Here is a 26,180-nt window from a genome sequence, read left to right on the forward strand (position 1 = left end):
TTCCCCTTCTTCCCAAGGTGATCCAGAAGGCGATTCGCTTGGAGAGCAAAATGATTCTAGTTGCCCCATACTGGCCTCGTCAAGTCTGGTTTCCCTTTCTTCGGAAATATGCACTGGGCGGTCCATGGTTCCTGGACCAAGTTCCGGATCTCTTGACCCATCAGTCGGGACAACTTCAACAGTCCCTCCACTCGTTGAAGTTGACAGCTTGGCTCCTCCTCTTCCGACCATAGTCAGGAACCATGCTTTGGACCCAGAAGTCTTACATATCTTGTCCTCGGCCCACAAGACTTCTACTAAGAAAATGTATAGCAGCAAATGGAAGAGATTTGCTATTTGGGCCCAACTCCGGGGATTAGACCCCATGACAGCCCCGGTGTCAGAGGTTCTGAAGTTTTTAGCTTCTCTATTCAATCAAGGTTGTTCGGTCTCTACCATCAAGGTTCAATTGGTGGCTATTTCCAATTTTCACGAGAGCATAGAACCACCTTTGATGAGCAACAAGTTGTGTAAAGCCTTCATGAAAGGTGCTGGGCTACTGCGGCCCCCGATACCTCATCCCGCTCCACCGTGGGACCTTAATGTGGTGTTAGGTGCTTTTATCTCTTCCCCCTTTGAACCGGCAGCAACTTGTGACTTAAAATTTCTTTCTTGGAAAACTGCTTTACTAGTTGCAATTACATCAGCCAGGAGAGTTTCGGAGCTTCAAGCCCTATGTGTCAAACCACCATACCTGGTTTTTCACAAGGATAGAGTATCCCTCAGACCGAACCCATCCTTTGTTCCTAAGGTTTGTTCTAATGTTTGCAACAATCACTGGAACTTCCAGTTTTCTTCCCAAAGTACTCTAACAGAGCGGAATACATCTTTCAGTCCTTGGATGTCCACAGACAATTACGCTTCTATTTGGATAGGATGCACCAAGCACGAAAAACAGATCAGTTGTTTGTGTCCTTTTCGGATAATAAATTGGGCAAAGCCGTCACGAAAGTCACTATTGCCAAGTGAATCAGAGACTGTATCAGTCATACTTACTTCATTTCTAACAAAGAGCTTACAGCTACAGTGAAAGCTCATTCTACCAGGGCTATGGCTACTTCGGCAGCTTTTCATTCCAAGCTTGCCATTAGTGACATTTGTGCGGCGGCTACCTGGTCTTCTCACACCTTTATTTCTCATTACAAATTGGACGTGGCATCTCGGGGGCGAGCTTCCTTCGGTTCCACAGTTCTCAGGAGTGTTTTCCAGTGAGCCACCCAGGAATCAGGTGCTAGGGACGTTGTCCCATCAGTACAGAATGTAGGCGAGATAGGATCACATTACATCTTTTAGTTATGTACTTACCATAACTTTAGATGTATGGGCTCCATCTCGCCTACATTCCTAATAACCCACCCTCCTTCCCCCTGCCTTGGAGATCAGAAGAGACCGGACGGTCCGAGTTCAACTGTTCCTCTCTTGAAACACCTGGCAATATTATATCAACAGTCTATGTGTGTGCGCATGTGTGCGGACAAACAAGATCTGGGGAAGCAGTGGTGGTGCATCCTGGGATGTGGGATAGCTCAGCCAATAAGAGACTTCGTTCTATAGTATAGAGTGCCGAGTCGGAGCCGAGGATCGGCTCCGAACCCATCAGAACAGAATGTAGGCGAGATGGATCTGATACATCTAAAGTTATGGTAAGTACATAACTAAAAGTTAATGCTCAAGGGTTTTCTCCCCTGCCTCTGCTCTTTCCTCAGCGGACTGTAGTTCAGGAGCTCAAACCCCCTCCAAGAAAGTTAGTGACAAGGGCAAGGAAAAGGACAAGAGGAAGCAGTCTCCAAACAGAACTTCTGTTCCTGCAGCAGACCCACCACCTAAAAGTTGCCCTTCTACTTTAACTTCTTCCTTTCGGCTCCAATCTCCATGTTTTTCACTGGAGCCAACAGGTCCTCTGCCGAAGTCTCCCATATTGGCATTGGCCAGGCACCAGTCCAGGCCGGGGGTTGACAGTTTCTTCTGCCAGGTCCTCCCGGAGCCTCTCAGAATTTGGGGTGGACAAGCTCATGAGGAAATTTCTGAAGGCACAGATTAATTTGGGAGTTTTACCAGCCCGGCTCCCACTGGAGCTGTGAGCGCTCAGCCTGCATTCATGCCCATTTCTCCTTCTCCAATCCATCCTTCGGTTTCAGAGCCCTCGGGTCATAGGATCCCAAGATTCGAGACATCAGTGTCAATAGGTACCTATACTTTGCCAACTGTCACCTTGAGTAGTTTGGCCCCAGTGTCATCTGGCTCGACTGACTCTTGGAGCCATAGCTTTGGCATCTGGTCCCAGGAGTTGGCTTCAGCTGCAAGGCTTTCGGAGCTGTCCCTTCCCCTCAGCACCTCAGTGTTCGACAGTTTGGCTCTGACTACACCTTTAGCATCAGCATAGGCGTGGGTTCGTCAGGCTTCGATGTTGATGGCCTCGGCCCCGAAGGAGTTGCCGTTGGAGTCTCATTTCCCTTGGCATTCGAAGTAGTCGAGCGGGTTCTCAAAACCCCTATGAAAGTCATGACTTTCCCTCCTTTGGGCTTGACCCCCCTCCCTTCTGAGTTGGCCCCACCGGATCCCTCTCTCCTGTCTCATTCGAGACAGCCTGTTCCAGGATGCTTGCAGGTGGCTTCTCTTCAGGAGCACCCTGAGTCTTTTGACACCTCCCCCGAGCATCCCCCTGAGGAGGCGCACGAGAAGCACTTGTGCAAAAGGAGACACTTGGATTCCCCACTGGAATCTCTGACCAAAGACATGGACTTGGATGAAGTGGAAGGGCCCCCCAGATCCCCACCTGAGGATGTCTCCTTTGGGGATATCATGAAGATTCTTCGACAGAAAAGTAGGTGGTCTGTCCACAAATCTAACTCGGATGAGTCTGTGGTCCTGGAAGCATTTGGAGCAGGTCCATCTACATCCCGGGCGTTCCCACCCGCGGGCCCCCTGATTGACTTGATTGACTTGATATCTTGCAGAGCTTGGAAGGAACCGGACACGGTAGAGTCCATACCAAAGCACCTGGATAAGATACTTAATGCCCCTTCAGATAGGCTCCAGTGGACTGTTTGTTCCGGTCAGTGCGATGGTGGCGGCAGCAGCCACAAAGAAAGAGCTGGCCCAGGAAAACTCTGCGTTTCATCCCCCAGACAGGGAGTCTAGGGCAGTGGACAGATTCAGTAAGTGGGTCTACTATTCAGCAACCTTTTCCCTGTGCACGCTGAATTATCTGGCACATGTGGTCAGATTTCAGAGACCTCGTTAAAGAAATGTCTGTGTGCGTCCCAGGTTCCATGTCTGAAGAGGACAAGAAGATCTTCTCCTGCAGAATGGCCACCCTCTGCTCTATCTCAAACATGTGCATTAGGCTACTTTCGCACGTGGCAGAGGGTACCTGGTTTGGGCGTTGCCATTAGGCGTCATGCCTGGATATGGCTAAGTGAATTCTTGGAACCGTTTAAGGCATCCTTTATCAATGCGCCCTTTGACATGTCATCTATTTTGTGTCCCACGGTCAGAGTCTCTCTCTCCAGTGTGAGAACGACGGAAAGACCCTGTGTGCCATCGGAATATGCTTTTCTTCCCCACAGTGGTCCTATTCCAGGAATCAGAGTGAGGTTAAGAAGCTATGGTTTTGAAATTTTCAGGGTGCTTTCCAGGATTCACAGGGAGTCATTTCCTCCAGAGGCAGAAGAGGAAATGATTCAAATAGCAGACTCCACCCCAGCGGCAGGGGGGGTCTGAGATATCAGGAGTTTCAGGATACTTTCTCGGACAGGCCCTTTCAGCAATCCTGAGGGATTGCCCTACTGCTCTACTCTGGAGGCAGTTGGGAGACGTCTTTCCCTGCACCTAACAGCCTGGGAATCCATCACTGTTGATCGTTTGGTGTTAACGATAATATCCAGAGGTTATACCATCCCGTTTTTCATATCCCCAAGCCCGACTCAAAACTTCCCTGATGTGCCACCCAAAGGGAAGCGGGAGCTCTGGAAATAGCAAAGCTGCTGGAAAAAAAAAGTCATCCAACCTGTCCCAGACCAGTTCGGATTGGGCATCTATTCAAGATTCTTTTTGGTGCCAGATAAAATGGGGGACTTAAGACCAGTTCTAGATCTCACTTCCCTAAACAAGTTAGTTGCCAAAACAAAATCCCAGATGGTCACTATACAGTCCATTCTGTCCTTTTTGCGGAAGGATGATTAGATGTGTTCAGTATACCTTCAAGATTCGTATTACCACATCAAGATGGACAGATGCTCCAGAAGGTTTCTCCACTTCCGGCTGCGAGCCAAGTCACTTTCTTTTCAAGGTACTCCCGTTTGGACTCACCACTGTCCCCAGGGTTTTTACCAAAGTGATGACAGTAGTTGCAGCTCACCTGAGACTGCTCAAATTCCACGTGTTTCTTTATCTGGACAATTTGCTCCTCACTGCTCCCACCAAGCATTGACTTCTGCAAGCCAGGGATTGTCTTTTTCACCTAGCCTAGACCTTGGGCATAACCATCAGTCTTTCGAAGTCTAAATTGGATCCGGTCCAGGTCATTGACGTTATAGCAGCTCGACTGGACACAACAGAGTGCATGGCCTTCCTTCCCCAGGACAGAATTCAGTCCCTTCAGCTGCACATAATTCAGATTCTTTCCAGGCACCCCCCCCCTTCTCATTCTCAGAGCGCTGGGGTCGATGGCTACCATAACTCTTCTACCGATGGCTCACCTTCACGTGAAAGTACTTCAGTGGACCTTAGCAGTCCAGTGGTCCTTCCTTAAACTGCCCATGGACTGTCCCATAAAACTATCTAAGAGTCTGCAAGGAATCTCTCCTATGGTGGCTTTAATCTTAGGATTTGTACTTAGGACAGCCATTCATTCCCTCTCCTCCCAAGGCCACTGTGACCACGGAAGCCTCCCAGCTTAGGTGCGGAGGGGGACATTGGCCGGGTCAGACTGTCCAGGGCATCTGATCCCCTCTACAGACTAATTTGCATATAAATGTGCTGGAGATGAGGGCGGTCCTTTTAGCGTTGCAAGCTCTTCATGCCTGTCTTCTCACAGGAACAATTGCCATTGAGACAGACAACATGTCAGTGGTCTAGTACATCAACAAGCAAGGAGGAACCAAGTCTTACCCCCCCTATGTTGAGAAGCCATGAGGTTGTGGGAGTAGGCAATCTCTTACAGCCGCTTTCTTGTAACAATGTACATTCCACGGAAGTCAAAAATTCTAGTGGGCAAGTTCAGCAGAACCATTCTGATGCCTCACGAGTGGTCTCTCAACCCTTCATTGACAAACATGATGTTTAAGAAATTTGGTCAACCTTGCTGCGATCTGTTAGCTTGTCCTTCCAATGCCAAGTGCAGTTAGTATTTTGCCCTGATTCCCCTTCTGAGGGACATCCCCCAGAGATGCTGTGATGCCTGCTGTCCAAATTCCTCCAGAAAGAGAAAGCTCAAAGGTTGAAGTGCGAAGTCATCCTCATTGCCCCCATCTGGCGTGTGTCCTCCTTGGACTCTCGATCCCATTCCGTATCTCCTGTCCCACCCTTCAGGCAGTCAACATCCAGATGATGTCCTTCAAGAATGCATCTGCAGTCCTTACAAATGGGTTGTCCTGTCGTCAGGCAGCCCTTCGGTCGTACTTCAGTACTTGTAGTAGTAATCTCTGGTTCTGACCGACCGGCACTTGCGAACAGCTTCTGCTTCGCCTGGCAGGCAAGAAAGACGGAGGAAAATGGCGTCGGCTGATGCCTTTATACCCGAAGAACTGCAGCTATGACGTCGGGTGAAGTGCGACACCAGCCGAGGCCAGACCCAGACTTTGGAATCCGGCGACCGAAGGGCTGCCTGACGACAGGACAACCCATTTGTAAGGACTGCAGATGCATGCCTATCGGACATCTACATTTATGGTAGGCACAAAACTGTACTTTCTCAGCCTGAAGCTAACAGCTTAGCTGCGCCACTTCTTTTGATGGTTAAAACTCCCGGGCTATCCTCTCCTGTTCAGAAGATTTTGATTGCAGCTCATAAGGCCACTACCAGGAAAATTTACTCCAACAAATGGAAGAGATTCTGTATTTGGGCCAGACAGCATCCGTAAGACCCTTTCTTGTTTCCTGTCCCAGCTATTCTAGATTTCTTGGCTCACATCTTTAACAGTGGAGCTAGCTTTTCCACATTCAAGGTGCAGTTGGCAGCCATCTTGAATTTCCATATTGGTGAAGAATCTACATCTTTGGTCTCCACAAAACTATTCAAGGCATTTTTGAGGGGCACCTTTCTACTTCGGCCTCCGGTCAAGGATCCTACGCCCCCTTGGAACTTCATTTTGGTGTTACAAGCACTGGTTTCTGCTCCCTCTAAACCAGCTACCACAGTTGATTTACAATTTTTGTCTTGTAAGATGGCCTTTTAAGTGGCGATCACCTCTTCCAAGAGGGTTTTTTCAACTTCATGCCTTAACCATTAAAAACCCCCTTATCTTATTTTCCACAAGGACAGAGTAACTCTTTGCACTAATCCTTCCTTTGTGCCCAATGTTGCTTCAAGAGGCCAACATCAACCAAGTTATTGATCTCCCAGTCTTCTTCCCTAATTTCCAAAACAAGGGAGAGTACAAGCTTCATTAACTTGATGTTCACAGACAGCTACGTTTATACTTGGATAGGACAAAAAAGTTCAGAAAATCAGACCAACTTTTTGTCTCCTTTGCTCGTTCCAGATTTGGAAGATCAATCACTAAACTGACTTTAGCTAATTGGATCTCCGAGTGTATTGCATTGGTGTATTCTAATAAAGGAATTCCTGTACCAAATCAGATCAAGACCCATTCCACTACGTGTGTATCCACTTCCGGGGCCTTTTGGTCCAGAGTGCCAATCGATGACATTTGTTTAGCAGCTACTTGGTCTTGCTCTCACACCATTATATCCCATTACAGATTGGATGTCTGTTCCAGGAGCAGGGCTTCCTTTGGCTCTGCCATGCTCCGGAATATCCTTCCATGAGGGCCACCCAGGGTTTATATAGCTGGGGACTATGTCCCACAGGTTGCAGACCAAATGAAGACAACAACTTCAGATAAAAAAGTTGTGTTCTTACTGTAATGTTCCATCTGAGTTGATGCTTCATTTGTCTTCAGCCCCCCCCCCCCTTCCTGAGATCCTGGGAGGACTTGGCAGAAGTACACCTAGGTCTCTCCCACTACTATATCATCCCAAGCCCCTGATGTATTCTGCTGTATGGTGTGGCTGATGCTTAGTTGTGTTTAGGTAATGTTTTATTTTCTTTTTTTTATCATTATTATCAGCAGAAACTCAATCTGAGGGGTGGAGGGAGAGTGGGGCATTATGGGTAGGAGAGGAGGAGCTCAGTTTTCAGCTCCATGGCTGGAGTATAGAGCTGAGTTGGATCTGAGACCCACAGGTTGAAGACAAGTGAAGCAACAACTCACATGGAATGTTATGGTAAGAACATAACTTTTTTTTTATTTGGAAATCTGAGCAGTTTTTTTTTTCCTTTCATCCCAGGACTTTGAGTTTGCTGTTTCTAAGTAAACTATCTTCTCCTGGATTTCTGAGGCAGTTTCTTTTTGTTATTTTTATTGCAAATGTCTTTCATCATCTATAAAGGCAAATTTTTCTAGGGTGGGAGCTTCTAATTCCATCCTTAATGTTGCTTCTTGGTCCTCTGTTCATACTTTCACTAAACTTTACAAGTTAGATGTTATTTCCAGGGCCAGGACCGACATTGCCAGGGCTATCCTGTATGGATTTGTAGAGGGCTGTTCTGTGGCTTGCTCCTCCTGGGCTTCCTCTTATGCTGTTTTACTCTCCTTTAAGTGAAGAGTACTGCAACGGTGATATGGAGGGACATAATACAGATATGTAAAATCTTACCGTAACAGTAGATCTCGTTTTCTTCGCTGTTGCAGTATTTGGTCCCTCCCTTCTTCCTGCCATGTCCTATCTCTTGCCCTGTTTATTTTTTCCCCCTTCTGGCTGAGTGGTCCTCCTTTGTCCCTGAAGGTATTCTGTTCCTCTTGGGGGCTTCTTCAGTTCTGAATCTCTGTGTTCATACTTCACCTTTATTCCCTACACCTTGTATTAGGAGCATACATGTGACATGTGGTTCCTGTAAGACCTAAAGGCTTTGATATACTTGCTGGATTTTGGAATATCCTTGGCAGGAGATCCCTTACGTGAAGAGTACTGCAACAGTGAAGAGAGGGACATCTACCATTACGGTTAGATTTTATACAACTATACTTTCTCATTTTTCTGTCAGAAGTCTTGGAAAAAGAGTTGCAGCTTCTTAGCAATCAGAGTTTGTATTGTAGTTGTTTTATCATTTATTCAAGATTTCAGTGACTCCTGTCTGGCTTCCTTAAGTGTTTGTAAAGTTTTCATAACATGACCTCCCTTCAGACATCCAGCACACTTCATTGGATCTCAGTTTCATGCTGAAAAAACTGACCACTCCAACCTTTGATCTGGCAGCCAAGGCAGATCTTAAATAACTTGAATAGAAAACCTTATTTGTAGTTGCCATCATCTTATTCAGAAGGGTATCTGAATTGCACAAATTGTCTTGGAGAACTCCTTAGATAATTTTATAAAAAAGACAGAGTTGTACTTGAAACTAACCCAAATTTTGTACCAACAGTGTCATCAGATTCCAACCTTAAATAGTCAATAAGTCTTCTGGTATTCTGTCCCCAGTATTCAAAGAGGAAGAGAGTATGCGTTACTTTTTCTGGATTTACATGGGCAATTACAATTTTACTTGGATCTCACTAAAGACATTAGATAGGATTAGCAGTTAATTTGTGCCTTGTACAGCAAACAAAGATGGGAAAGAAAGTGTTTAAGATTACACTGTCTGTATGGCTATTTGATTGTGTTTTGTACAGCTTGTCATCTCAATACAGAGGTTTAAGATAATACCCATGGGCCATTTTATCAGAGCAAGAACTACCTCATTAGCTTATTTTAGAACTTTATAAGTGAATGACATTTGCAGAGCAACTACATGAATGTCACTTCATACATTGCCAAACATTGTCTGTTGGATATGATATCAAAGTCAGGAGCCTCCTTTGCAGCCACCATTCTCCATGGTATTTTTCTGGGATGTCATCCAAGCTGTTCTTCTGGAAGCTTTGTCCAGTATTTTTAGTGTATGGACTGGCTCAAGTAAGATACAACAGTTTTCTGTGTGCCATAAGAATAGGTCTTGTACACATATATAATTTCTTCAGTATTTCAGGAGATCAACAATGGAATAATAAGCCCTCTTCCTTATCTGTTTGCAAAGGCCAAACTCAGTCTTTAAGAGTAAGAGCACATGCATTATGGGAGTGAGGTGAGGAGCTTGGGCCTTTATGAAATTCAGAAAAATGACAAAAGGATGTTGCCTGAGACATCAAGTCCATTGTTTGCAACATAGGGACATGAATCAACAAGATCTATAGTTGTGATAAGTGCATAACTTTCATTTTTCAAACATATATGAGAAAAGACTGTACTCAGATGTGTTGAAGTAGGCCACCCTAATTATTCAAAGTTAGCATGCTAAAGAATCTAATAAGTTAGAAATGATATCAAAGTCAAGAGCCAGGAGACAGCCTCCAGATTATGCTTAGTCTTTCAGTTTTGTTTCTTCTTACTAAATTTAATTACCCAGTATAATTCGTTAGCTGTTTCTGTGTTTGTAAAGTTGTGAAAACTTGAAACATTTGAATTTATTTTAAAATGACATGTTTCTTTGCTGTCCCAAATGTTTAGAGCGGTTTTGTTCAGTTTTGTACTTTTTGTTCCTCATTTTTTTCTTATTCTGGAATTGAGTTTAACTTGTCTTCAGTTTGTAAACAGAATTCTATTGAAAATTACCAATACTGTACAAATTAACATTTTGCTTAAATCTTTATTACAGGGTAATATTGGCTCATCCAATTGGGGGTTGAATTTGCTTCAGGAAGAGAATGTGATTCCAGATATATTACTGCTTGCACAGAACTGTGAAGTCCTTTCAGTCAGAGGGTTGGTAACTATGAGCAACTGTTATTGCTAACACAATTGCTGTTTCCTCATGTGATCTGCTGTACCTGCCATCTGGTTCTAGAAATGTTGATTCCTTATTCACGTGTCACAAAATGGCTCATATTACAGTGTATTCAGTAGATGTCCTTCTACTCTGATGTTGCAGTATTCATAACAGTAGGGAGTAGCTGCCTGCAGTGCCACCGTCCAGACAGTATACCAAAGTTTTTGTCTTGGAGGGTACATGTGACGTCAGCTACGAGGGCTATAAACTGGCGTTAGGTATAAAGGTGATGTCTGCATGTACCCTCCTCAGAATTTTTCTGCAACAGTGATCATTGGACGCCCGTTTGCCAGTTCTACCTTACTTCGCATTTTCAAACACCAAGACTGAAAAAACTGTTGCAAAAAGGCCAAAAACGCCACAGGAACAACGACAGCGTACTCAAGACGACTTTAATAAAAATTCGATAAAACAAAGGTTGTGGTGAAGTACTGCATCCACAATAAAAACAAAAGCACCAACAAATTCAGATGAAGGGCTTTTCGTCTGTAATGTAAACAGACTTCTTCAGGTCTTCTACCCCAAGACTGTCATCAAGATCTTCTGCCACTCCCTTTCGGAGACAGCCTGACCATCCCAGGCCCCCTCCACTGTGTGTCATCCACCCTGCATCCAGAAACTCCCCTATCCCTCCATATCACTCTCCCCCCTCCCATCCTGGCAGAAACTTACAAAAGAACGATGGGTCCTCTCCATCATCCAGAGAGGATATTACATGACTTGGTGGATGCACCCACCCTTTCAGGGCATTCCACATCCACCAAATAAAAAAACAGACTCACCTATTCCCACCCATTATTCAACAACTCCTAAACCAAGGCACCATAGAACCAGTTCCCACCCCTCAAAAGAACTCAGGGTTCTACTCCAGAATGTTCCTGGTCCCCAGGATAGAGAGGGTCCCTGGAGACCTATCTTGGATCTTTCCTTTCTCAGTCTTTTCCTTCTTGTACCCAGCTTCAAAATGATAACCTTACCTATTATCTTGCCTCGAATTCCCCCCAAGCCTTCATGGTGACTCTAGATCTCAAGGATGCCTACCTACACATCCCCATTCATCCGGATTACAGGAAATTTCTCAGATTTTCTATAGGCTTCTGCCATTTTCAATTCTCTGCTTTGCCCATTGGTCTATCCACAGGCCCCAGAGTGTTCACCAAGTGTCTAGCCCCCTTCATTGCCCATTGCTGGACACAGGGTATACAAATATATCCCTACCTAGATGACCTCCTCCTCTTGTACCAAAACCACCAACTCCTACTCCTCCATTTGCAGCAGGTGTCACACACCCTCTCTCTTCTGGGATTTACTATAAATGTAGAAAAATCTCACCTGACTCCTCCTCAGGGCATGATTTTTCTGGGATGCAGAATATGCACGGACTGCATGAAAGCCTTCATACCAGACCACAGGATTCAAGAACTCTGTCTGTACTTCAGCCAGATCCTTTCCTGAAACTTTCTGACAGCTCAGGAATTTCTGAAACTGTTAGGCCACATGGCATCCCTTATACACATGCTGCCTTTGGCAAGACTACACATGTGCAAAATTCAATGGGTACTGAAAAATCTATGGAACCAACATTCCCAACCCTGGGATGTGCCCCTCCCACTCCTCCCTTGCTGCTTAAAGAGGGAGTTCCAGTGGTGGATATCTGGAATACAGACCAACCCAGGGCTCCACCTTCAGACCCCAGCTTCACTTCAATGCCTTTACACCGATGCTTCGGACCTAGGAAGGGGGTAGTGTTGCAAAAAAATCAACAACACCTCTCTGTGCAAGGCAAATGGTCCACTCTGAGTAAAAGACCACATCAACATCAAGTCAATGAGAGCCTTGCTGTTAGCCCTGCTAACATTCCGACCCTCTATCCTGCCAGGAACTTTAAAGGTAATCACAGACAACATGACAGTTCTGTTGGTACATAAACAAACAAGGAGGGACCAGGTCATACCCTCTATGCAGACTGGCCATCCAGATTTGGAATCTAGCAGGCTCCCTCGGAGTACACCTGTTGGCCATGTATATGCCCTCTCAACAGAATGTGATGGCAGACACACACAGCAGAAGCTTAGCCCCCTCTCATGAATGGATGCTACAAAGGGAGGTTTTCCTAGACCTGATACACAGGTGGGGTATTCCACAATCCGACCTCTTTGCCTCCACAGACAACATGCAGATGCCCAAATTCTGCACAAGGAACCCACAAGCGTGGAAAGGGGACACCTTCTCCTTTTCATGAGGGGGGGGTGTTCCTGTACGCCTTTCGCTCTGATCCATGAAGTCGTCCTGAAATTTAAGAGGGACAAACCAAAAATCCTACTGGTGACCCCCTTTTGGCCAAGACAGCATTGGTTTTTCCTTTTTTTCTCTAGCCAAGGGCAGTCACCACAGGTTACCCCACCGGATAGACCTGCTCACACAGAGCAAGGGGTCTCTGCTACACCCGCAGGTGAACAATCTAAAACTGACCTTGTGGGTGATAGAATCCTGATCCCGATCCCTTACAGACACCTTTACTCAGAGGACGTATTAATGTTCTGCAGGAGGCCAGAAAACCCAGCACTAGGAGAAACTACGTAGCTAAATGGCTCAGATTCTCCAATTGGTGTCATAGGACCAAACAGGACCCTCTCACTACTCCCATCCCTAGGGTCCTATCCTACTTGTGTGAGCTATTCCAAACAGGACTGACATATTCCTCGATCAAAGTCCACTTGTCTGCCATCTCTGCCTGTCTGCCCATTTCACCTCCCCTTTCATCCAGACTGGAATTCAAACTCTTAAGAGGAATCCTCTGCATAAACCCCCCACGGAAACACATCCCTTCTCCGTGGGATCTAAACTTTGTATTAGAAAAGCTAACACCATCTCCTTTTGAACTAGCACATTCTGCCTCTCTGAAATGTTGTACATTCAAAACAGTTTTGCTAGTTGCCCTCACATCCGCCAGTAGGGTTTTGGAGATCTAAGCCCTGATGGCCACAACCCCTTACCTAGTCTTTCACAGCGACAGAGTGGTGCTCAGGACCAACCCCTTCTTCATGCCCAAGGTAGTTAATGAACTCTCGTTGAATCAAACCATTAACCTACCTGTCTTCTTCTCCATCCTCAAAATTCAGAGAGGACCCTTCACTCTCTGGACATCCACAGACAACTAAGATATTACCTAGACAAAACCAAAGACATCAGGAAATCAGAACAGTCGTTTGTTTCCTTCCATCCCAGAGTACTAGGGAAAGGTGTATCTAAGCAAACCATTGCCTCATGGATCTCCAAGTCCATCTCCTTCTGCTACACCCACCATGGAAAAACCTTAAAGGCAGTATCAAACCATATTCCACCAGAGCACCTGCGTCTTCTTCTGCCTTTTTCAAAGGCATTGATCCCCCTTTTATTTTAGAGGCAGCCACTTGGACCGCAGTGCACACCTTCACTAAACCTTCCGAGCTGGACATCACATCCCATGCTAGAGCCGGTTTTGTCAGAACTATCCTATAAGGTCTCCTGGACCACGGAAACCCTTCCTCCTCCCGGGATCATACTTAAAGCTGTGGTACTCTCCCTACTGTTATGAATACTGCAACATCAGAATAAAAGGACATAGAATAGTTGTGTAAGATGTTCTTCGTGTTTCACTGTTGCAGTCATCACGCTTAGGTTATCTGCCTGCAGGTAGCCCTCAGTCGGCTAGAATACCAGAGTCTTAGTTTTTCTGCATCGGATGTTGTCGCTTCTTCCATGACGTCAAGTCGTCGGGGGTATAAAAACAGGCAGCTGACGCCATTACGTCGGTCTTTCTTGGCGCGGAGGAGCCCGAAGCAGAAGCAGTTCGCAAGTGCCGGTCGGCCTCTACCTGAAATTTTCGTTTTAGAGTTGATCATCCTGAAGTCTTGTAATGCTAAGTACCCCACTGGGGATCCTTTTTTCTTGCTCTAACTGATGTCAGAAAAAGTTAACAATTGTCTTGCCTGTGGAAAGCAAATACCTCACAGAGATTTTCATTCTTACTGCATCACCTGTTTAGGCCCAGACCATGATGTCCCTCACTGTCGGTTTTGTGCCGTGTTTAACGCCCGAACCATTTGTCATCGGGCTATCTTTGTCGCTAAATTCTTTCGCTGTCATTCTCTGTATTACGAAATTGCTTTTGTAAGCCATCCGACTACTGATCTTCCAAAAAAATGTAAGGATAAAGATAGAGACAGACCGCATAGGTCCAAAACTGCCACCAACGCTTCCGTTAAGCTAGTCGCCAGTCCGCCGGTACTCAGTGAGGCGCCTTTGCAAACCCTGATGCCCGCTTCTATGGATTTGCAGGCCTCTGCTGAGACCCATTCGGAGTCCGGTATGGTGCAAGATGCTTCTTCGACTATGGAACCAGCAGATGTCTCTACCTTGGATGGGTCCAGAGCTGCAGTGCAGGCACTGGCTTCTTAGGGTGTTTTTCATCCTACCGATGTTTGAATCAAACCAACGACTTTTTTTACCCAAAACTACCAAGTTCCTTAGGCCCAGAGTACGCACTGTGCCTAGAAAACTGATTACCAAAGGGCATGCTCAGGCTCCCATGCCACAAAAACAAATGCTTAAAATGGCTGAAGACCTTATTATGCTAATTAGGGGAAGCCAGCCTTTCCCTGCTAATTGGCAAAGAATTCAGTTGCTTTCAGATTCTACCGACCAGGAGTCCGATGACTCTGACCTGTCTGATTATCAGGACATGCCCTTATCAGCCTATGAGGATTCAGATGCAAAGGAATCCATTCCCTTTGCCTCCCCACCAGAGGATTTTTCTTTTGGTGAAACCTTGCATACTTTTAAGAGAGCACTTCCACTGGGAATGCCAAGACTATCCTCAGTCCAAAAAGAGACTCGGAGAATTTTTAGAGTTGCCTCAGCACAGGCCTTTAGCTATACCCCTTTCCTGGATGTTGTGAATGATGTTTTCATGGAACCCAGTCTTACTCCAGACACCTTACCTCCAGCCCCTAGTAAACTTGAAAGGTACTACAAAGTACCTGATTCCCACAAGTTCCTTTTCAAGAATCCTACTGTTGATCCAGAGATCATTTCCCAGGGACCTAAAGGTATTAAGGCTGCTACAGCCAAGAATCCTACCCCTTCAGACAGGGATTCCAGAGCTTTAGACAGATGGGGTAAGAAGGTATATGCAACTCTTGCTGTCAGGGCATTGAATTGCCACTTTCACATGCTGAAGTACCAGCAACATATTATGGAACTAATTAAACAAAAATTGTAATATTTCCAGATTGTGCAGAAAATAAAGATTTGCAATAGCTTATGAATTATGCAAACCAAGTTAGTAAGCATACTTTGTAGTGTGGTTTTGATGCCCTAGAAGCATCTTGCAGGGCTGCAGTCACTGACTCTGTACTGAGAAGACATGCTTGGCTGAAGGAGCAGACCTTGCCAGATCATGTCAAATCCAAATTACTAGATGCTTCTTTAAATAAGGACTGTTTGTTTGGCACCAAAGCAGAAGTTCTTCTTAAAAAGATGGAAGAAAAAGCAAAATCTATGCAAACTTTTAAAGAATTTTTGCAAGTGCAACTACCTAGATTTAGTAGGCATTGCCCTTCAAAATACTGGTCATTTCCAGCCCCCTCCAGGCCTTCCCAGACAAGACCCAGGGGAAAAAGACCACCCACACTACAGTCCCAGGGTGGGCAGAGATCAAAGCAATGGAGTGGTAAGCCACCCCCCTATGGAAAAGTTCACAATGACTTCTCTACTCTACTTCCCAGCCGTGCCCAAGTGCTTGTGCCCCCTAGGAGGAAAACTTGCCCCTCATGCAAAAAACTGGATGTCCATCACTCAGGATCGATGGGTCCTCAACATTGTATCCCAGGGGTACAAATTGTATTTCCATTCACTGCCAACCCTAAGCGGGTTTCCAGACCTTCCTCCAACCAGTGGGCAGAGGCTCAGAACCAAGTATTTTCCCTACTCAATGTCAGAGCTATTCAGCCTGTTCCGGTAGAACAAAGGGGGTCAGGGTTTCTACTCTAGACTATTCCTGGTTCCCAGGAGAGAGGGCTCTTGGCACCCAATCCTGGATCTTTCAATTCTCAGCACCTTCATGGTGGTCCCAAAATTCAAGATGCTTACCCTGCAACAGCTTCTCCCTATGCTAGCCAAGGATGCCTGGTTAGTCACCCTAGACTTAAAATAAACTTATCTGCACATCCCCATAAGGGAGTCATGCAGGAAATATCTACATTTCAGGGCAGGATCTATGCACTATCAGATGTTCTTCGTGTTTCACTGTTGCAGTCATCACATTTGGGTTATCTGCTTGCAGTAGCCATCAGTCGGCCTGATTACCAAAGTCTTGGGTCCTGCATCAGTTGCTGTCTCCTCTTCCGCAATGTCCGGTAGGCAGGGGTATTAAGCATGCAGCCGACACCATTACATCAGTCTTTCTTGCCGTGCGGTGCCCGAAGCAGAAGCAGTTCACAAGCGCCGGTCAGCCGACTCCTGAAATTTTCGTTTTCAAGTTTTAGAACCGAAGTCTTAAACTGAAGCTAAGTACCCCATTGGGGAAACTTTTTCTTGCTCTAAACCGATGTCAGTAAAAGTCAATAATTGCATTTCTTGTGGAAAGCAAATACCTCATAAAGATTTTCATTCGTACTGTATTCCTTGCCTAGACCCTGACCACGACGTACCTTGCTGTTGGTTTTGTGCCTTATTTAAACCACGAACTATTCGTCGTTGGTACATTTTCACTTCTAAATATTTTGGTACTCAGTTCAATTATCTAGATATATCTTCGGTAAGCCACCCGACTACCGACATTCTGAAAAAACGCAAAAATAAAGACAGAGACAGGCCGTCTAGGTCCAAAGCTGCCGATGATGCTTCTCCTAATCTAGTCGCCAGTTCACCAGTACTCAGTAAAACACTTTCGCAGTCCCTGATACCCGCTACTTCAGATTCGCAGGCCTCTACTGAGACCTATTCAGAGTCCGGTATGCAGCGAGATGCCTCAACTGTGGAACATGCTGATGTCTTTACCTTGGATGGGTCCGGAGCTGCTGTACAGGCACCGGCTTCTGAGGGTATATTCAGGCCTACTGACTTGCATATTAAACCGACGCCATCATCTTCTTCTAGGCTTAAAACTCGAACCATGCCTCGGAAACCGATGCCCAGACCGCATGGTCAGGCCTCTATGCCTAAAAAACAAATGATAAGAATGGCTAAAGACCTTATTACTTTAACCAGGGGAAGCCAACTTTCCCCCTATAAGAGACCTAGGACTGAATTTGCTTATGATACTTCTGACCGGGATTCTGAAATTTGTCTCCTCTGATGACTAGGATTTACCCTTATCTACCTATGAGGATTCTGATGCAGAGGACTCTTTTTCCCTCTGTTTCTCCCCCAGAGGATTTTTCTTTTGGTGAAACCTTGCATACTCTTAGGGAGCATTTTCACTGGGAAAGTCAAGATTATTCTGATTCTAAAAAGAGGCTTAGAGATTTCTTACTCCTGCCCCAACACAGGCCGTTAGCTATCCCTCCTGTGCTGGACATTGTTGACGATGCCTTTTCGGAATCTAGCTTGGCCCCTGACTCTCTACCTCCTGCTCCCAGAAAACCTGATAGATATTACAGGGTTCCTGATTCTCACAAGTTCCTTTTTAAAAATCCTATTGCAGATCCTGAGACCATTTCACATGGACCCAAGAGCATTAAGGCTACTACTGCCAAACATCCTACCCCCTCTGATAGAGATTCCAGGGGGCTGGATAGATGGGGTAAGAAGGTATACACCTCTGCAGCCTTGGCCATCAGGGCCCTAAATTGCCAGTTTCATATGTTAAAGTATCAGCAGCATATTGTTGGATTGCTTAAACAGAAAATTATGTTGATTCCTGATTGTGCTGAAAATAAGGATTTACAGGATTTAATGCATTCTGCTGAACAGGTTGGAAAACATACTTTACAATGTGGTTTTATTCACTAGAGGCATGTTGCAGGGCCACTGTCACCGGGTCTGTACTTAGAAGGCATGCTTGGCTTAAGGAGTAGTCTTTGCCAGATCATGTTAAAACTAAATTACTGGATGCTCTCTTAAATCAGGACCGCCTGTTTGGCGACAAAGCAGAAGACGTTCTTAAAAAGATGGAGGAAAAAGCTAAATCTATGCAAACTTTTAAAGATTTCTTACAAGTGCAGCCTCCTAGATTTAGTAGGCATTGGCCCTCAAAAAATTGGTCCTTTCCTACATCTTTCAGGCCTTCTCAGTTCAAACCCAGAACCAGCAGAACACCCAGGCCTCAGTCCCAGGGTACGCACAGGACTAAGCAGTGGGGGCTCCCACTTCCAAATTAGGAAGTATTAAGACTCCCTCCTGTGGTAAGCTGTCTCAATGACTTAACTTTAAAACGTCCAAGCACTTCTCAACTGACTGCTCCTTTAGAGGGAAAGATTGCTCTGCAAGCAAAAAACAATGCAATATTTTGTGTGCTCTATTAATTATTCCTTTTTTTAATGGCCGCTTCTTCTCTAGATGCTATTAAAAACTTTACAAGTGCTGGTCTTTCATTTAGGATATCCCTATTTCTTTCTCTTTGCCTATACTCTATCAGTCCGTGATGGGCAATCTCTAACCTGCAGTCCAAATAAATTCTTGGCATCTTCCCATTCTGTCATCTTTCCCTCTCTAGTTATTTGCTTCCAGTACCTTGATTCCGTTGCCAGTTTTCTCCAATAAATTCCAGCCCCTTCTTGCCTATTGTCTTGTATCCCTAATTGCAGTCATCCATATGAACAGAATCTCCTTTTTCCATTCCCATATTGGTATAGTTAGAATGTTTTCTGCTATTTTATGTGTATAATATTCTGTGTAATTATTATTATTCTCCTTTAAGACTTGCATCCAAAATCCCAGTCTTTCCTTGTTTCTTGAGCTTCTCCCTTATTTCATCATCATCCCTTTCTACTTTGAATTATAGTTTTCTGCTTGTGCTTGCATATAGGAGTTGTAACTATGTAGCTCTGAATTACTCCTTCAAATTGGGTAAACCCAATCCCCCCTGTTCTACTGGAAGAATCAGCGTATCCCACTTGACTCTTGCAGTCTTCTCCCAAAAGAAGTCCTTCAGCTCTTTATTAGTTATTCATTAGCCTCTTTTATACCATGTGGATCGACACTTGATGTTCAACTGCAAAGCACTTTGCTTTAAACCATTTCTGTGTGGTTCTGTATGCTTTTATTGTGTCTGCAAAGGTTAAATTATGAAAGATAAAATTTGATATTGGGATCCCTCTTTGGAGGGTCCTTCAGTTAGAGTAATCCTTTCTGCTAGTCACAGTTTGGAATATCTTTCTTGAAAGCAGTAAATGGTCTTACGTACTCTTGCCTCTTTTCGGATGAGGTCATACATCAGACATATGCAGCACAAGAGGAAGGCACCCATGCTTTTGGTAGTAGGCAGGACGTATGTCTGTCCTTGGCATGATACCCCATCTTTCAATAAATCCTTGCCTCTTTTGTGATGAGGTCATACATCTGACATGCAGTATAAGAGGATGCCTTTGGTAGTAGGCAGGATGCATGGCTATGCTTGGCAGGATATCCCATCTTTTAGTAAACTGCAGCAATGATCAGTTGTTGAGCTACTGTTATGGTAAGGTCTTACACAACTGTACTTATTTTGGAAAATGCTTTTTCTATTTATTACACCTGGCCATAAAATCTTGAAGATTAGTACATTATATGTAGGGAAGTATATCTCAAAAATATTGTCCCTGGGGTGAGCCAATTTTTTCTTCAAAAGATAGTTCTGAAATTGTATCTGAACCAGTCTCTCTTCCTCCTGGTTTTCTTCTCGGGGGCTGAAATTCGAGAGAGAGAGAGTGTACCCTTAACGCCCTGGATTTGTAGTTCAGTTACAGCTGAAGGTTAGGTGTACCTGAAATGGATGTGCAGTTTTGAGAAGATGAACTAGTTTTTCTCCTTTGTACCAGGGAATGAAAAGCTTACTTTTGACAAAGAGGCTCTTTCAGGCAACTTAACTGCCTTTCTTACCGCTGCATACTATGCCCCTCGTAGCTGACCAGTTTTCTGTCTCAGGGGTCTTCAGGAGACTGGCTTGGAGATGGTCTGAGGACTTACGCTTGTATGTCTGCCTATATACCCCTACTCCTTTGAGCTGAGGTCACATGTCGGATGTGTACAATACTGGGAAGTTAAAGCTTTGCTACCTAGGATGAACAGACAGTGGTGTTGACCCATATGTGAGGAATACTGCAGCAGTCATCAGTAGGACATTTACTGTTATGTTAAGTTGTTACACAGCTGCACTTTTTCAGTGTGTGTGCAAGTCGATGTTTCTTCCAGGGCTATGGTCACTGGTATTGTTTTTTGGAGGTTTGCCTAACTGCATTCTAAAGAACCTCCCAGATGTTAAAAATGAGATGTTAAATTCTCCTTTGGATAGAGATTTAGTTTTTGGCCTCTCTGCTTCCTAAGTGATCAAAAGTATGATGAAAGGGATAAGCTGATTCAGGGAATCTCTAAGATTTGTCAGCCCTCCTTTTCCAAATTTTCAAAGGGATTCTCTAACCTCTCGTCCAATTTTGGCAAATGCAAATTAAATGGTCTCAACAAAATTCAGATAAACAGATGATCTGATGTCTTCTTCATTCCTCCTCACGATAGGGTCACTGATCCAGCTTGGCCACATTCTGCAGACTTGGATCTATCTCTTGAGCTCCTTCCTGTTGCCCATAATGCACTACACCCACCCAAGCACCCCATATCTCCTTTGCTGCCTCAGTGCCCAGACACAGATCTTTGTGCTCTGAGCAATGCTTACATTTCTCAAAAAGGTCAGGATAGTTTTCAGTAGCATTGGGTTGTAAGTGACCTCCCTCCTCTTAAAAAAAAACCTTTAGTGTTTGTGTGTGCATGTGAGAGTTTCTCTTTGCTTATTTTCCTTCCTGTTTAAAAAAAAAGTTAGATTAATTAGTTTGTTGTAGTTAAAAGTTGCATTTAAAGTTAAATTACAGTTAGTTAGATTAGAGTTACAGCCTAAGTTCCAATTTAAGTTTTAAGTCTTAAGGTTAGTTACCTTTCCATTTTAGCCTTTCATTGAGTGTCCGTTGGGTTTTTGTCATGTCTGACTAACCTTCTTCCGGCTTTAAACATTGCACTTCTTGTGGGCATAAAGTCCGCAGTCAAGATGCTCACAAGGCGTGCGTGTATTGCTTAGGTGCATACCATTTGAAGGCAGAGTGTTTCGTTTAATCTTCGGGTTTTAGTTAACAGATGTAGCAAGTTGATACTGAGGGGTCTTCTTCCGTCGTTGGTTCCTGAGGTTCAGACCCTTTCCTTGGCTTCCACTTCATAGACTTCTGCGAAAGAAGCAAAAAAGAGGTATCTCCCGGTCTCCCCGAGAGATCCTCTAGAACCCAAAGCCAAGTCCAGGAAAACTTCAGGTCCACCCCCCACGGATCGGAAGAAAGTGTTCACCCCGTCGGATCCACCAGCATCCTCAGATCGAGGGGAAATCGTATCTTTGCAGCATCCTCCATTGTCTGCTCCGGTGTTGGATCCAGTGGCTTGGGATGTGAGAGCTTTGAGCAAATTTCCTGCACACTCAGTCAAGTCCAAGCACTCCTGACCCTCTCATTGGCTTCGTCCAGATCCTCTAGAAGCTGTTCCAAGGCAGACATGGACAGGATGATGAGATTCCTCAAGGCCCAGATCCAGATTGTGAGTAGTGTCTGCTCCGTCCCTTTTCGGATCCATGAGCTACCCTAGCCATACTGTCAGGACTCCTCCCTCTGAGCCGGCCTTCGGTTTGGGAGTTGCAAGGTTTGGGACGCCCATGTGTGTCAGGTTTGATGCAGGGCAAGCTCCCTTCCTCGATGCCAATGTTACCCTTGATCGCCCCTGTTCCTATTCTCCATGGAGCAGAGCGAACCTCAGAGCTGAAGTATCGGCGCTGGGCCCAAGGGACTGGAATCGGCTCCATCTTTGTTGGAGCCATCCCTTTCGTTAGGCACCTTGGCCTTTGACAGCTCTGGTCCAATCCCTTCTGGAGGCTGCAGCTCTGATGCGAGTTCTAGCTTCTTTCCCCCCTGTGGCTTTGGCCTCAGGGGAGCTGGAGAGGACCTCTCCCGGTCCATTGGCTTTTCGGGTAGTGGAGAGGGTTGTCTCCCAAGTTGAAGATCTGTCAACACATGTCCCGCAATCCAACCCTGTACCCTTGTCGGGTTGGGGCCATGAGCCTGTTCGTCTTGTCGTGACTCAACTCGTCCTGAGCGGCCTGTAAGACCTCCCTGTCCAGGAGAGATGCCCTTCTTCCAATACTTCCCCAGAGTATCCCGCTGAGGAGGTCCCCCGGTAGAAAATGTGCAAAAGGAGGCACGTTGACTCCATGATGGAGTCATTAACCGAAGACACTGACTTTGATGAGAGGGAAGGATCCCATCCAATCCCCACCTGAGGACATCTCCTTCAGAGGCATTCTTTTCATCTTGAAGCAGAAAGATGGATGGTCTGCCCAACCTCCTTTTTCTTAGGCATCAGTGCTCTTGGAGAAATTTGGGGCAGGCCCATCTACGACCTGGGTGACCCCCCTCCCCCCAGAGGACGACCTCATTAATTTGGTTTCATGCAGGGCATGGAACGAACCAGACACCATTGAGCCCATTCGAAAGCACCCTAATAGGTTCCTGGTTCCACCAGCAGGTCGAAAGCATTGGAGTGAACATCCCGTAGTTAATGCCATCGTGGTAGTAGCAGCCACTAAGAAAGACCTGGCAGAAGAGACTGCCAGTGTCCATCCGCATAACAGGGAGTCTAGAGAGTTGGTCAGGATTGGAAAGCATAATTACACCTCAGCCACATTTCCGCTGAGGTCGTTAAATTACTTAGTTCACTTTACCCGGCTGCAGAGAGATCTGATCAAGGAGTTTTCAGCCTCTCTGCCTGAGTCCATGCCAGCGGAGGAATTTAATAAAGTTTCTCCCAAGCTGACCACTCTGTCTTCCATCACCAATTCCTCAGTGAGGGTAATCTTCCATACAGTGGAAGGTACCTCATGAGTGGCCAGTTCAGGACTTTCCCTAAGGAGGCATGCTTGGATGAGGCTATGTGATTTAACGGAGCCCTTTAAGGCATCCTTTGTGAATGCTCCATGCCCTGGCTGGATATTAGGTTACCTCTATGAGATAGCCCAGTAGTATTGGAATACTGCAGCACTGATCAGTAGGAAGTATACTGTTGTGTTAAGCTCTTGCAAAACTGTACTTTCCTTTGTCAGGATGAGATAGCCAGTGTAAGCTGCTCATTACCAACTTTCTACACTGGGTCCTCCAGCACATGAGCCCGCTAGTCAAATTCAGGTCTTGTGGATTGCAGATGTTCTTCGTGTTTCACTGTTGCAGTCATTACATTTGGGGTAATCTGCTGGCAGGTTGCCCTCAGTCGGCCTGAATTCCAAAGTCTTGGGTCCTGCATCGGTTGCTGTCTCCTCTTCCATGACGTCAGGGGTATAAAACATGCAGCTGAGGCAATTTTCTTTAGTCTTTCTTGCCGCGCGGTGCCTGAAGCAGAAGCATTTCGCAAGTGCCAGTTGGCCAACTACTGAAATATTCGAGTTTGAGTTATAGAACCGAAGTCTTCACTAAAGCTAAGTACCCCGTTGGGGAAACTTTTTTCTTGCTTTTTACCAATGTCAGAAAGTTAGTAATTGCATTACTTGTAGGAAGCAAATACCTCATAAGGATTTCTATTTATACTGTATTCCTTGCCTAGGCCCTGATCACAATGTGCCTGACTGTCTGTTTTGTGCTAGATTTAACCAACGCACTGTTAAGCATCGGTATATTTTTGCATCAAAGTATTTTGGAAACAGATTTAACTACCCAGAAATGTCGTCGGATAGCAGTCCGACTACCGGAGTACATAGAAAACGCAAAGAAAAGGACAGAGAAAGGCAGTCGAGATCCAAAACCGACGATGAAGCTTCTCCTAAGCCAGTCGCTGGTTCGCCAGTTCTCAGTGAGGCGCTTTCGCAGCCCCTGATACCTGCTACCTTCGAGTCGCAGGCCTCTACCGACACCCATGTGGAGTCCAGCATACCGCCAGATGCTCAAGGTATTGGACTGACGGATGTATCTCCCTCAGATGGGACCGGAGCCGCTGAGCAGGCACCGGCTTCTGAGGGTGTATTCAGACCTCAATATTTGAATATCAAACAGACGACAGCTGCAAAACCAAAGACAAAAGCAACTTCTAAAACTAAAAAACCGACGCATGATCCACGTGCACAGGCCTCTATGCCTAAAAAACAAATTATCAAAATGGCTGAAGACCTTATTACCTTGATCAGGGGTACCCATCCCCCTCCTGATAAGACACTGATTATGAATCTTCAGATCAGGTTTCTGTTTCTTCTGATTCCTCTTCTGATCAGGAATTATCTATACTTCCCTATGAGGATTCTGATGCTGAGGAGTCTATTCCATCTGCATCTCCTCCTGAGGATTATTCATTTGGAGAAACCTTGCATACTTTGAGGGAGCATTTTCACTGGGGGGGAGAGTCAAGACTTCTCAGAATCAAAAAAGAGGCTCAGGGATTTCCTCCTTCTCCCTCAGCACAGGCCTTTAGCCATTCCCCCTGTTTTAGACATTTTTGGATGACGTGTTTTCGGAGTCAAGCTTGACCCCTGACTCCTTACCTTCAGCTCTCAGTAAGCCTGACAGATATTACAGGGTCCCTGACTCGCATACATTTTTATTTAGAAACCCTGCTGCTGATCCTGAAACTATTTCACAGGATCCAAAGGGAGTTAAGGCCTCAAAAGCAAAAAATCCTACCCCCTCTGACAGAGATTCAACGGCACTAGATAGATGGGAAAAATGTTTATACATCTGCAACCTTGGCAATCAGGGGCTTAAACTGTCAATTTCATTAAGTACCAACAACATGTTATGGGATTGCTGAAACAGAAAATTATGTTGATTTCAGAATGTGCAGAAAATAAAGAATTGCAAGAATTATTGCATGCAGCTGAACAAGTTGGAAAGCATCCTTTGCAATGTGGTTTTGATTCCTTAGAGGCGTCCTGCAGGGCCGCAGTTACTGGATCTGTGATTAGGAGGCATGCCTGGTTAAAGGAACAAAATTTGCCTGATCATGTTCAAGCTAAATTGCTAGATGCACCTTTACAGCATGATTCTCTGTTTGGTATTAAGGCAGAAGAGATTTTAAAGAAAATGGAAGACAAAGATAAGTCTATGCAAACTCTTAAAGACTTCTTACAAGTGCAGCCACCAAGATTCAGTAGACACTGGCCTACAAAAAATTGGTCCTTTCCTGTGTCAGACAGAGCTCAAAGGGGCAAATCCAGATGCCCTAAGGGTTCCAGATACCAGGCGCAAGATTCATACAGGTCAAAGCAGTGGGGCGCTTCCACCTCCAAATCTGGATGAGATAAAGCGCAAACCTACAGAAAGCAATCCCAATGACTTCTTCTGCCTACACCAAGCACTTATCTCTTGGCAGCACCCATAAGGGGAAAATTAGCACTTTTTGCTTAAAATTGGCAGTTAATAACCCAGGACAAGTGGGTACTAAAAATCGTATCACAGGGATGCAGATCCCATTTCCACACACTGCCAATGGCAAATGGTTGGCCAGATCTGCCAAAAAAACAATGGGCAGAGGCACAGAAACTGGTTACGTCCCTCATGGATATAGGGGCCATTCAGACAGTACCAGAACAGGAAAAAGGACAAAATTTTTACTCAAGACTGTTCTTGGTACCCAGAAAGGACAAGGCCTGGTGGTCAGTACTGGATTTGTTAATTATGAACACATATCTGGACATTCCAAAATTCAAAATGCTGACTTTGCAGCAGCCTCTGCCCATGCTGGGCAAGAATGCTTGGCTGGCGACTTTAAACCTAAAAGAGGCATACCTGCATGTCCCAATAAGACAATTGTGCAGAAGATACCTCCGATTCAAGGCTGGCTTAATGCATTACCAATTCTCTGCACTGCC

At 45.3% G+C, this 26,180-nt stretch overlaps 1 protein-coding gene across 1 annotated transcript in view; it reads left to right on the forward strand.

The window, feature by feature from the left end:
- The window catches only part of RICTOR (RPTOR independent companion of MTOR complex 2), a 3,179,211-nt gene that overhangs the window by 2,385,352 nt on the left and 767,679 nt on the right, over positions 1 to 26,180 (forward strand). Inside the window, exon 29 of the mRNA XM_044069875.1 lies at positions 9,956 to 10,062. Coding sequence (XP_043925810.1) covers positions 9,956 to 10,062 — 107 coding nt within the window. The remainder of the gene's footprint in view (positions 1 to 9,955; positions 10,063 to 26,180) is intronic.

This window comes from Protopterus annectens, chromosome 1.part0 (genome assembly GCF_019279795.1).
Source record: "Protopterus annectens isolate FY-2018-M chromosome 1.part0, PAN1.0, whole genome shotgun sequence".
NCBI lineage: Eukaryota > Metazoa > Chordata > Ceratodontiformes > Protopteridae > Protopterus > Protopterus annectens.